The 11,825-nt window shown below is 38.5% G+C and overlaps 1 protein-coding gene across 3 annotated transcripts in view; it reads right to left on the bottom strand.

The window, feature by feature from the left end:
• Window positions 1–665: 665 nt before the first annotated feature.
• The window catches only part of prkag2b (protein kinase, AMP-activated, gamma 2 non-catalytic subunit b), a 33,155-nt gene continuing 21,995 nt past the window's right edge, over window positions 666–11,825 (bottom strand). For 2 of the 3 annotated variants that reach the window (XM_042497302.2, XM_042497304.2), the window contains 10 exons: window positions 10,246–10,327; window positions 9,242–9,300; window positions 9,107–9,152; window positions 8,940–8,994; window positions 8,694–8,820; window positions 7,350–7,515; window positions 7,215–7,252; window positions 6,948–7,094; window positions 6,753–6,846; window positions 666–2,157 (listed from right to left, as the gene is read on the bottom strand). In XM_042497302.2, coding sequence (XP_042353236.1) covers window positions 2,126–2,157; window positions 6,753–6,846; window positions 6,948–7,094; window positions 7,215–7,252; window positions 7,350–7,515; window positions 8,694–8,820; window positions 8,940–8,994; window positions 9,107–9,152; window positions 9,242–9,300; window positions 10,246–10,327 — 846 coding nt within the window. In that variant the 3' untranslated portion in view covers window positions 666–2,125. Of the gene's footprint in view, window positions 2,158–6,662; window positions 6,847–6,947; window positions 7,095–7,214; window positions 7,253–7,349; window positions 7,516–8,693; window positions 8,821–8,939; window positions 8,995–9,106; window positions 9,153–9,241; window positions 9,301–10,245; window positions 10,328–11,825 lie in introns of all 3 variants that reach the window. The other variant, XR_015778162.1, reaches the window with a different exon arrangement.

Raw genomic sequence — 11,825 nt, 5'->3', positions numbered from 1 at the left:
CCACGTGCTATGGATGCAGCACAGGCACTGTGTTCTCTCTGCAATGGCATCTTACCAAACAGGTTCATGAAAGGCATCCCATGTATGATGAAGAGGTATTTGAGACCACCTGATTATGACCACTTGAAACACTAAGCTGTTGGAAACCAAGTGGCAACCTCCAAGCTAATAATGAAGCCAATGCAAAGTGCCAAAAACTGCATTTCATCAAACGGCCACTTGAGGCTCTAAAACAGAGTAAATCCCCACAGACACCAATGTTAAAATGCCCAACTTTACAGCAGAAATAATCATGTACACACAAGACAACCTGGTACAAAAAAACGGGTAATTTCAACCTTTCTGACATCTGTATGCTGGACTTTTCTTTTATAACTCACCAGTTGTCTGAAAGTCTGTTACTGGTCGCTGTAGTCTGTGAGTCAGATCCATCCCTCCCTCCTCCTCCATAACTTCAACCTCTTGCCAAAACTGGTCACTTCTGGCTCAAAAAAAATAAAAATAAAAAAAACATGTGATGGCTGAAATGTTGAACTCAAAGCTTCAAAACAAAAGTCCACAAACCAGTGGATGACATTACAGTAACATTATTTTTACAGTCTATGTTGGAAACACATCCCTGGACCAGTTAAAAACAAGGTGAAATAGAAACTTAAGGAGAGAGATTTAAAGTACATTCAGTGTCCATTTATTTTTCTGCAGCCAGAAAAATAGAAAAAAGTAAAACAAAAGACATTCATACTGCTGAAGTGTAGTTTCTCATGCTTGCACATTTACAGTACATGTTGATCTGATACAAAGTCTCTTTGAACCGGACATATTGCCACAATATATTTACAAAAATAACATTAAAACTGCAGTCTCTTTAAACATGTTGACACATTCATAAAAATAAAGCTTTATGTGACACATTTCCCGAAAACGATCGTATTTACAGTCAAAGATGGAGATGAGTCCTGTCGAGCTAAAGCTGAGACAACAGAGTCGTTTTGCATGTTTGCGAGTGTCCGAAGCGTCAGAACTGAGAATAAATGTTTGAGAAAAAAAAAAGACAGAAAAAAGAAGCTTTTTAAACACCTAAAAAGACATTTCTTTCGGTCTTGTAATATGATTATAAAAAACTGCATCCATAAGTCGCAATGACTCTAAATGACTAAGCATGTAAAATGAGTGAGAAGCTCACTCGTAGCTCTTGGCTGACAGAATCCTTATTGATTTACGGTCATATTTGCATCTGAACATGTGTTTTTGTGCCAGAATGATTACGATGTTATTGAGGATAGTTTTAGAATTGGATCTATTTTGCAGAAATTCTTGATACTTCTGATATTGTTTAAAATCACAGAAAATGCAACCAAATAAGGGAAAATCCTTTTTGAATTAGAAGTAGGTTAAATTTGCCATCTACTCAAACATTACACTCTCATTTCAAACTGTTTAAATAAAAAAAAAAAATCCAAATAATTGCATTCATTTGACAATAAAAAGCCCAAAGGACTCAAATACTGTCTGTTTTAAGTTGGCAGGGCGAAAAAAGGCACAAATTAAGATTGGGCATTAATCCATCTACGTATATTGGCACTGGCATTTTTTTTTAAAGAGTCATAAAATGGCCACATTATAGGTGGAGTGTAGTTTTGCTTCCAAACAATAAGTTACATCTGTGAATTATCACCTTTCTACATCAAATACTGTTTTCCCGAAGGTGATGACATTCAGAATCGACTCCAAAATAAAAATCAACTGAAGACAGCAGCATGATCGTATCCACACACCCCGAAACACTGAAGCCCCAATCCATCAGAACCAGCCTCGACTCCCCACCTTTTTCCCCGGCAGGTGACCATAATGTGTGTGTTTAAATACAGTATACTGTGTGCGTGTGCATCTGATCAGTGTTCAAAACAAACAACAAAAATAAAACACTCAGAAAATCAATCCTCAGTGCAGGAACTCCACTTCATTCAGCTGTCTAGCTCTTTGGTTTCCAAGCCTCTATAGTGCATCCGTTGCAGGCGTCTCTGGGACCTTCGGACCGACTCTGCTCAGCCTCGCGCTCCCTACCTCAACATTCAGACGTATTTACTCTCAGCACGTCTCCACTCCAGCTGACGCTTCCTCCCTCTCACTCAGCCAGGTTCTCCTCCTTACAGGCATCTGCAGAGAAGACGGAAGAGTTATGAAACAACATGATGCACGAGTAAACATACCGTAGCACAGATATTATTTCTGTTCGATAAGTTTTGCTCCAGTCCTGGAGAATCACCAGAAACCCCCGAAATACAGCTGTGGCTAAACAACGTGCAAAATACTCTCCACTTGGAGGGAATCAGATTTGCTCAGGACAAGACGGATGAGGGGTGCGCTCCTTGTTAAACCATTTTGGGAAAAAGCTGTGGATCACACAGGGTATGACGGTACCTAAATCACAGAGGCTATGCCTTATGGGTGACCGAGCGGAAGTACCAAATGTATCAATATATGACTTTGTTGTGATATTTATGTAGGGCTCGTCCCAGCTGCTTGAGGAATCCTAAGATTTTAGAAAAATACATCCCCTCCAGATTTTGAAAAATGGACAGAAGCTATGTTAGAAATTGTGTCATACGAACACGTGAGGTCAACGATGAAGTTGAAAGCCTTGAGAGGTCTTGGGCAGGCTTTTTTTGTTTTCATTATGTCTGCTGAATTGTAATGATTTGGGGTTTAGCGGTGCCACTGTGGCTGCTAAATTACTATTCTGGGTCTAAGAATGTGAAGCTGCCAGGGGTCTGTGGTTATGTCGAGTTCCAATGACAATACTGTCGGTTTCTTCATGTTTGACTGAATAAATGAAAAAAAAGAGAGTCTGGGCCCTCTTCATTGCCTTTTTAGGAGAGGTCCACACCAAACCTGATTCTAGTTGTCCGACATCCAAAGAGGAATCGTACTAAAGTGGCATAATTTTATCTCACTTAATGTAACAACCCAGCCACTGTTGGCCTTTTTCCTGTTTCAATTTTATTTATTTTTTAACACTTCTTTTACTTATACTCTTACATATGAAATTATTTGTTTTTGTTGTTTGTTTAGATGGTTAATTGTGACTTCATCATATTCTGTCTACTGTCCTACATCATTTCAGAAGTTTGACAAGGCTTCAATAAAAATCACATTGAAAAAATATTGTGCACGAGGCCGGATATATACTCACTTTTAACCACGTTTTCACATACTTTCAAATACTTGTTGAAAGTATGTAAAATATGTTACTGGAGGATTTCATAAGAGGGCACACCGGAGAGCTCAGACTGAACAGAACTTCTAAATTTGCCTAATGTAAACCAGTGTTGCGACCCTAAATACGTCACAGGGACATTTGTTTGGATCGCCAATTGGAGTAAAATGCGTAACAGTAATACAATATGTGAATCAATTTTCCTAATTAAAATAGAAGAGGATTGCCACGCTGGTCTGTTCTGCTCAGAGGCTGTGAGCAGGGCTGTTTGTTGTGTGTCTGTTTCCATGCCTGACAAGTGCCAAAAATGCCATGCGTGTGTGAGATTAATGTGGTGATGACAAAGAGAGTGCTGATTTTTAACAATAGTATCCTCCCCACTCCAGCTGACATATTGAGTGTATTGCCTCACTGCTTGTCTTTTTTTTTTCTTTTTTTCTTTTTTTGCAAGTTCATTATTGAGGTTTTGAGAAACCATTACACTCAGGGACTTTGGTTATAGCTGTGATGTAATTTATAACAAAATACTTTTTATATACACTTAAAGTTCATGGTTGCATTGTGGTTTTAGTTCATAAGATGATGTTATGGCATGATTTATTTTTTAGACCTCTTTGACTGGTGTAACCATGGCAACACTCATTGTGTAATATAATGCTAATTCCATAGACTGTATAGTGGACGTAGTTACCGTGACATCACCCATTGGTTTGTGGACTGCTGTAACATTAGTAATACAAAGGCAGGTATGCGAATTATTCCGTTCACAGTAAAGCCAGTTGTCTATGCCAGTGAAAACATGAGTATATCCTCCGGCCTAACACAACCTCACCAGTGGCCTCATTTTTAGCAAACTTGCCTGCTCCAGGATATCTCCCAAGAAAAAAAAAAATCAGCATTTAGGCCTTAGTAAGTCTCTAGTTAGACATACTTTGATATGTTCTACCAACATATTTTCATAAAATCAATATTTCTAGCAAATTTTAATGGCTTTATTTTGCACAACTCCCCACTTTAATGAGGATACAACAGGCGGCAATAAAGTCAATAAAAGATGGAGTAAGCTAAATTCTGCGCACTTATCTGTCCGACATGTCTGTCTAAACTTAGCTTTCCGTTTTCAAAAACAAGATTTATTATTCTTTTTGAAGCCCTGAACGACTGCCCCATTGGACTTTGTTCAGACCCAGAGAGAAATTACATCTGACTGGTTAGCTTCACAAAATTGAGGTTGTGTTATACGCAAACATAAATGATATAAACATTTTTAATAAAGCCTGGGCTGAAAACAGTGAGCCTATCCTTTAAAGTGGAGAGTTTGTGTGCCATATTTCCTCCACAACACTTCACTGATCTGACGGCGGGTCAGTCTGAACACACGGCGATCTCCAACAGTAAAGGCTCTAAAATTATGCAAGCATCTGTTATTTGCTTTCAGGCGTATAAATACAAGACATGTTCACATCAAAGTGGAACTCGCTACTGCCAAAGCCCAATCACATCTACTAAAAGCCAAACATAAATGAGCAGAATTCATAATAAGTAAAAAGCAGCTTAGTTTACATTCACACCCAACATTTGAGATTCAAACCACTGCGGAAAACTTTGCTGCAGTTTTGAATTTTGTTTTTGTTTCAGAAAGCCCAATCATAACTGTATTAAATATAGAAACAAAGGACTCATTTTGTGTCATGGGCAGAGTTTTGGTAACATGTCTTTAACTTTAGGACCAAAGTGACAATTAATAAAATTTAGAAAGTGTTACTTAAACTCAGTGTGATAAGATGTACATGTTATTTCAGGCTGCACGATAGGAAGGAGAGTTATTTTGGATATTGCGATAAGTTATGATTAAGTGGTAATTTTTGCATTTTATTTTCATTTTAAAAATATACAAAAATGATAACAATGTGATGCCGAGGTCTGTACCAGATAAGCACGCTCCCTCACTTTTGTTTTGTTTGTTTGTTTATAATATTTTTTTTAATTTTCAGTTCAAAATAAAGTCATTCATTCAGTCATTAAGGGATTTGGATATTGCACTTAGCCATATTGCAATATTGAATATATTTTGGTTAATTGAGCAGCTCTGATGTTGTTTGATGTAATTGTGCTCTTGCAGTTTACAGTCTGTAAACAGGGTTTCTTCCTTTTCTCTAGAGATCATTTTCCAGGACTCTTCCCGGACATTTTCGATGATGATGCAGCTGATATGACTGACAGGGATCGGGCAATGCAGTAAAACTCTCTCTATGAAAGTCTGATTTATAAGATGTGCGGTCTATGGCTATAACTCATCTATGAAATCATCGCCTACGTGCATGAATAATGCAAACACACCTGCAGATGTTACAGCACTTCACTTTATTAGTGCGAGGGCAGTGCCCGCTCAAGACGTGCCTGTTCAGAACGAGCCGACTGCTTTGCCCCCGGGACACTGCTTGCACTTTTTTCACGAGCGGCTCATTCAAACACTCGACGCCGTGCTTCACTGACATTATTTAGAGTTTCAAGCACCTAAATTGATGTCATCTAATCTGCACGTTCTACAACGTAACAGAGAGCAGCCTGTTCAAATTCTCTCCATAAACTGACAGTTAATGTAACTTAGACCTTTCAGGTGGCAATGTTGTCTTATGTTGTCTGTTTTAGGGAGCCATGAAAGGTGGCCTTGTAATTCAGTTTCAGTTAAAGGAAAATAAGAGAAGGCTGAAATAATTTTTCATGACTTAAAAAAATGTCAACAGTTTTCCAGTATGCACTGGAACCCTGTCTGATAATTAAGTTAGAAACAGAAAGAAATAGTTTGATATGAGTACTTTTACTTACATTTGCCTTTGTTTTGTCCTCAGTTTATAGTGTTGAGCTCAGCTTTCATTCCTAAAATCCATCCACAACTTTGAATTTAGTTTCCTGCTTTGCTCTCAAGTACGTTATTTGATTCAAACTCAAATATGACCAACAAATAACTGCGTGTATAGATAAATGAACTAAATTTTCCAATAATCCACTCTGCACATGCTTGATGAGAACATCCTCTAGACAAATGTGGAGAATGCTTACTCCTTTGCACTACATGTGAAGGCAACAGAGGTGTCGACCAACTTCATTTCCCTCAATCATTCAATGCACCTACGAACTTATCAAATACAGAAGTATTGACATGCCAAATTTCTATTCACACTACGAAGCTGCAGTATAATGAAAAAACAACTTCCCCTCAGGTAAATATCAAACATGTTTCAAAGCACTGGTGAGAGCAGACACAGGGCTTGTGTTTGTCATAACAGAGGACGAAAGCAGCTTCATCCTCCACCCAAAAATTCACACAACACTGCTGCACAAAGCAGCGTCCAGCGGGACAACCAGGACGCCAGGCGCCATGCCTCCTTACAGCCAGCGACAGGCTACAACCAGCCAGGAGTCAAACATGTGCGTTTCCTACCTGGGACAGGGTTAGAGGACAGGGAGGGGGAGAGAGCTCAGGGTCCGGGACAGAGGGGGAGTTGGGGCTAACGATTCTGAGCATCTATACCTGCAGGGCTGAGCACCAGGGCCTGAAGGATGTCTGAAAGAGAGACGATGCCCTCGATGCTGGAGCGCTCGTCCACCACCACCAACCGATGCACCTGACAGGAAACACACAAACACAGGTAAATTTCAAATTGGTCCTGAGGTTTTTCACGTTAACTTAAGTAATGTATACGTCTCTGCATTTCCAAAATCTCACTTCAGCTTTGACTATTCTGTCCACAATGGTCTCCATTGTTTCCATTTTATGGCACTTCATGACTCCTTCGAAGTACTGGGAGCGATGCTTCAGAGCCTGCGTCACTGTAATGTCCAGGTTGTTGTACGTCTTCTCAGCGGCCAAGTTCTACACACAAACATTCAAATAAATTGTACAACTTGAGACAATAAATCTCAGAGCAGCTCAGTCTCTATTATTTGGTATTCGGTGTCTTCAAAAACAGAAATTGTAGAAATGTCAACTTACAATCACGTCAAACTTGGAGTAAATATCCACAACTTTGCCTTTAAGAGGACATAAAGAACTCCAGTAAGTACGTTAATTTATACTCTTATTATGTTTATTATTATACTTTGTTAACACTGAAGTTTGTGATCTTACCCGACTCATCCACCACAGGCAGGGCGGACACTCGTCTCTCTACAAAGATGTTGAGAGCTTTGATGATGGGCGTGTTTGGGTGGATGAAAGCGATGTCATGGTACGAGCCGATGCCCAGCTCCCCGAGAGTCTGCTTCATGAAAGCTGGCTTTGGCATTTCACACATCTGGGGAACACAAATACACACACAATGAGGCACAGACATGCTGAGTATGATCATTGTCTCCCCATTAAAGGAAAACTTCGTCCCCCAAACCATTTGTATATAAATCATTCACCCCTATTATGTTAAACTAATAAAAGCAAAACAGTATCAAAACTTGCATTAACAAATTTTCCTTACTCGTGCAGTTGAATCCAAGTATTATTTATCCAGTCATTTGGTCATGACTTCCCAACCTGACAGCCCTTTCTGACAGGGAACTGAACTACAAGTTAAATTTGTCTGTGCTCACTTCAAAGCCATACTCTGTTGACAAAAAATGTAATTTTACCTTGTTGAACACAGGTGGCACTGGTCTGCTGCTACTTCAATCCGTTTGTTTGTTTGAGTTATTGTGTGACTTTGGTGTTTTATAGGGTTGGATGGATTCACCGAAAATCAAACAATAACATGAGCAAACAAACTGATCGGGGCAGAACAGCAGCTTCTGTGTCCCACGAGGTAAAATTACTGTTTTAGTCAATAAAGTCTGGCTGTCAAGAGAGCATAGATAAGTTTCACTTTCCTGTTATATTATTGTATTAATGTCCAAATTGACCACTAGAGGGCAGCAGACAAGTGAAAGTGGGGACAAGATGACAAAGTTCTGAGCATAAATGATCATAACCAGCGTGTCTACAGGTATCAGACACTTAAATTGAATGTTTTTAAAGACATTTTCAGGATGATTTTAACCAAATATAGGACATATTTTGAGACAAATCACTCTTTTCTTATTCAGGCATTGCAGTTATGAACAAAGGTGAATAGTATATGTGGTCTTGTGCAGATTTAAGTTTTCTGTGAGATTAAAGTCATTAGATACAGTTCAATTAGTTTGCCAACAGGAAAGTAAAAAGTAAAAAGGGAGTATTAGGTTCAGTGGTAGGTTAAAAGATTTGTAACATCAGAAAAGTAAAGATGGATAAATGACATTAGAAAAAATGTTTGTGATACTCAAAAATTGAATTGAAGTATGACTATTCAATGACTTTTAAGGCCTAAAATGTATAAAATTGAATTTGAGACATAATATGACATTTTAGGACCTGCTGACACTGTGATAACAATCCATCATATAGATTAAACTGCTGTTCAAGCAAGACACTCATTCACAGATAGACCATCAGTAACTGACTCACAAAAAGCTGGAGGAACTTGAGGATCCTCTTGTGTGTGAGAATATAAAGTGCATTCCCCGTGACGGGGTCGATGACAGGCAGGCGGTGAATTTTGTTTTTGATAAGGGTGTACACTGCATCAAATAGGCTGCAACACAACAAACACAATGACTTGTTTCAAGTAGCACAAAACAAATCTGCCCACATGCATAAGAAAATATGTAAAAACAGAAATATTTATTATTTATAGTCAGAAAACCGTAGTACCTTGCATCAGGTGATATGTTGACCAGAGGTTTGAACGTTGCTTGAAGGTAAACCTCTGCAGCAAGAAATAAAATATTAAAGTTTTTTCATATTCTTCTTATAAAACAGTCATAAAATCCTGAAATATGCATGCTCCAACAACATGACAGCATAATCATGATGCTTACCTCTCCACGTCTCAAGCTTATGTTCCTCTAATTCATATATTTGCACCTGAAATACAAGAAATTGATGTTGCTTCAAGATAAAAAACAATGGATAAAGAAGCAAATATGTAAACAGTATCTCTCAGATAAACTTACCATTGGTGACTTATAGTATCTGTGTAGTATGATGATGAAATCTGTGATTGTCAGCATTCCTGCAATGAAAACAAGCATGAAAACACACACTATAAACATACAGTGCCGTGCCTGCAGGCATTGTGCGATTGGATAGAAGAGACAGCGCTTACAAGGGCGTGGTCCAAACAACACATCAATGACTGACCCCCCCCCCGCTTTATCCTCACGCTGACTTGGCATTCATTATTCATCACAGGCTGACTTGCAATAAAGTCTACACAGGAAAAAAAACCAGGCACAACAAAGCCAAATCACCACTGGTTTGGCTTTGGACTCAACAGAAGGCTTTTTAGAGACTGCTGTGACTTTTTTTTTTTGTTAAATATTATTTCCGATTTCTCAGAGTGCTGGTCAATAGAGAGGAGTTCTTGCTGCGTGTAATGGTTTATGACAGCACTAATGACTTCTGCTCAATACAGCATCGCACTCGACTAAACATGACCTGCAGCATTAATACACAGCGTCGCCTCTGTGTTCAGTTAGCAATGGTGCACCAGCACAGCAAGAGAAATGTAGCTCTTTTGGACTAAAAATGTGTAGACTGCACACCGACGGTTCATTAAACGGTGCTAGAGTCCATTTATATTATAAAAAAAGTAGGAATAAAGGCATCTAAACATCTTTCTTTTGCAAGCATTTAAATCTGCATTGTACAAAGTGAGTGGAAGCCTTTCTTCCTCTTATTTGTTGGAACTATTTTCAAGCATTATTTAACAACTCTTTTAAAATTCAAACACAATGTTCAACATGCCTAACTTACATATATAAATATAAATAATAACGAAATCAGAAACAAACCTGGTAAACAGTAAACTAGGAAACAGTATCACACATGGGAGGCAATTTCCAATATTCTTTAAAATACTATTGTAAACACTGTGGAATCATGTTTCAAAACATGATGAGAGCAGACATGTAAAAGATCATGAAGTTAGTTGTGTGATGGGTTTTGGGTTTCTTACCAACAAAGCTTTGCTTCTCTGTGTCCCATAGTGGAGCGGCTCGCACACCGTTGGCTACCAAGGCAAAGAACGCTTTCTTAACCTGCCAAGCAACAGTTAAAATTAAAAATACAATTTGATGATACACTTCACAGCGATATGTGATTATCTTTTCCTGAAGCTGAAAACTTCATCTCAGGGCTGTTAACAATTTGTGTATTACTACCCAACAGTCAGAGCAGGGATCACGGTTCGTGCACATAGTCGTATGCAGAATACAGTACATGTAATGCAGAACCAGAGCTCACAGGCACGTGTTATGTCTGGATATTTTAAGTTGTACATCAATAAAAGCATATGCTGCAGTCAAATGGGGCTTTTGAGCTTGTGTTTGAGACATGGGAAGTCATGCTCACCAAGACGAGAACTCTGAGTTCTCTGAGTTTCCACTTACGAGGTCGTGAATACCACAAGAGAGGGGCATTTATATAGACTCTATTCATAAACACGGTAAACACAACCTCGTTTAAACGCAGCTTCATGCTGAGGTTAGCACAACAAGCGGATTGGTATTTAAGTCATCTACACTGTGGTGAGTGTAAATGGAGCACCACAGCCAATGACAGCAACACAGGAAGAGTTGTGTCTAAGACATGGACAGTGTGTCCGCTGCTGTATTAGAGTGGAAACACATCAAAACATGCTATCCAGTAGTCGACAACATTGCCCAGATGTGTTGATTATTAAGATAATAAATGTTGGGATGCTCTGAGTGATTGAATAAAGCCATGGTGGAACTAATTGTATTACAAAGTGTTATTTTATATTTTTCTATGTGTTTTGTATTTTTCATATCATAACAGATTCCTCATTCATTAGTACTTGTACACATTAATACAGAAATGTTTGACATTCTCCTTATTTTTACAATGAAGATAGTTTACCAATTTTGACAGCAGGAAAAATGCTCTCAGTCCCGAGCAGGAGGATTGTGTCTGTGACTGACACCTGTACTAGTGCCTGTTCAAAAAACACGATATGAAACGTGTCCTGGTACATTTGTGTTTTATTTCTGATGTGCGCTCGAACTAAACCGTGACTTCTGTGTGCTCTCACACACTATTAATTGGTCGAAGGTTAATCAGCAAGAATTCTAAAAATCAATCGATCAATCAAGTTGTTAAATTAAGCAAAAATGGCAAATATTTACAGGTCCAAGCTTAAATATGAAGATCTGCTGCATTTGTGTGTTTTCTTTGATTTCTGAATTCTGTTTCTTTAGGTTTTGGACATTTCAGGCTGTCATCTTGGATTCTCCAAACCTGTGATGGGAACGCTTCACTATTTTCTTGACATTTTACAGACTAAAACATTTTTTGACCAGAACAATTGGCAAATTTATATCTAATGACAAATATTTTTTGCTCGCAGCCCTTTTCGACATCTGATGACCTTTGTTTTGTTTCCATCACATTTTCATAAATAGTTGTGATGCATTTAGTGAGGTATGGTCTAAACATCTGATGGCTTTGTGCTGTTTTAGTATTTCCGTTTCTTTGAGATAAGGACTCTACACTCTGAGCTTTAGTGGATTTAGTGGT

The sequence above is a fragment of the Plectropomus leopardus genome, chromosome 12, assembly GCF_026936395.1.
Source record: "Plectropomus leopardus strain MGB_pleo_1.0 chromosome 12, ASM2693639v1, whole genome shotgun sequence".
Taxonomy (NCBI): Eukaryota; Metazoa; Chordata; class Actinopteri; order Perciformes; family Serranidae; genus Plectropomus; species Plectropomus leopardus.
This window is presented reverse-complemented; position numbering and strand designations above follow the sequence as displayed.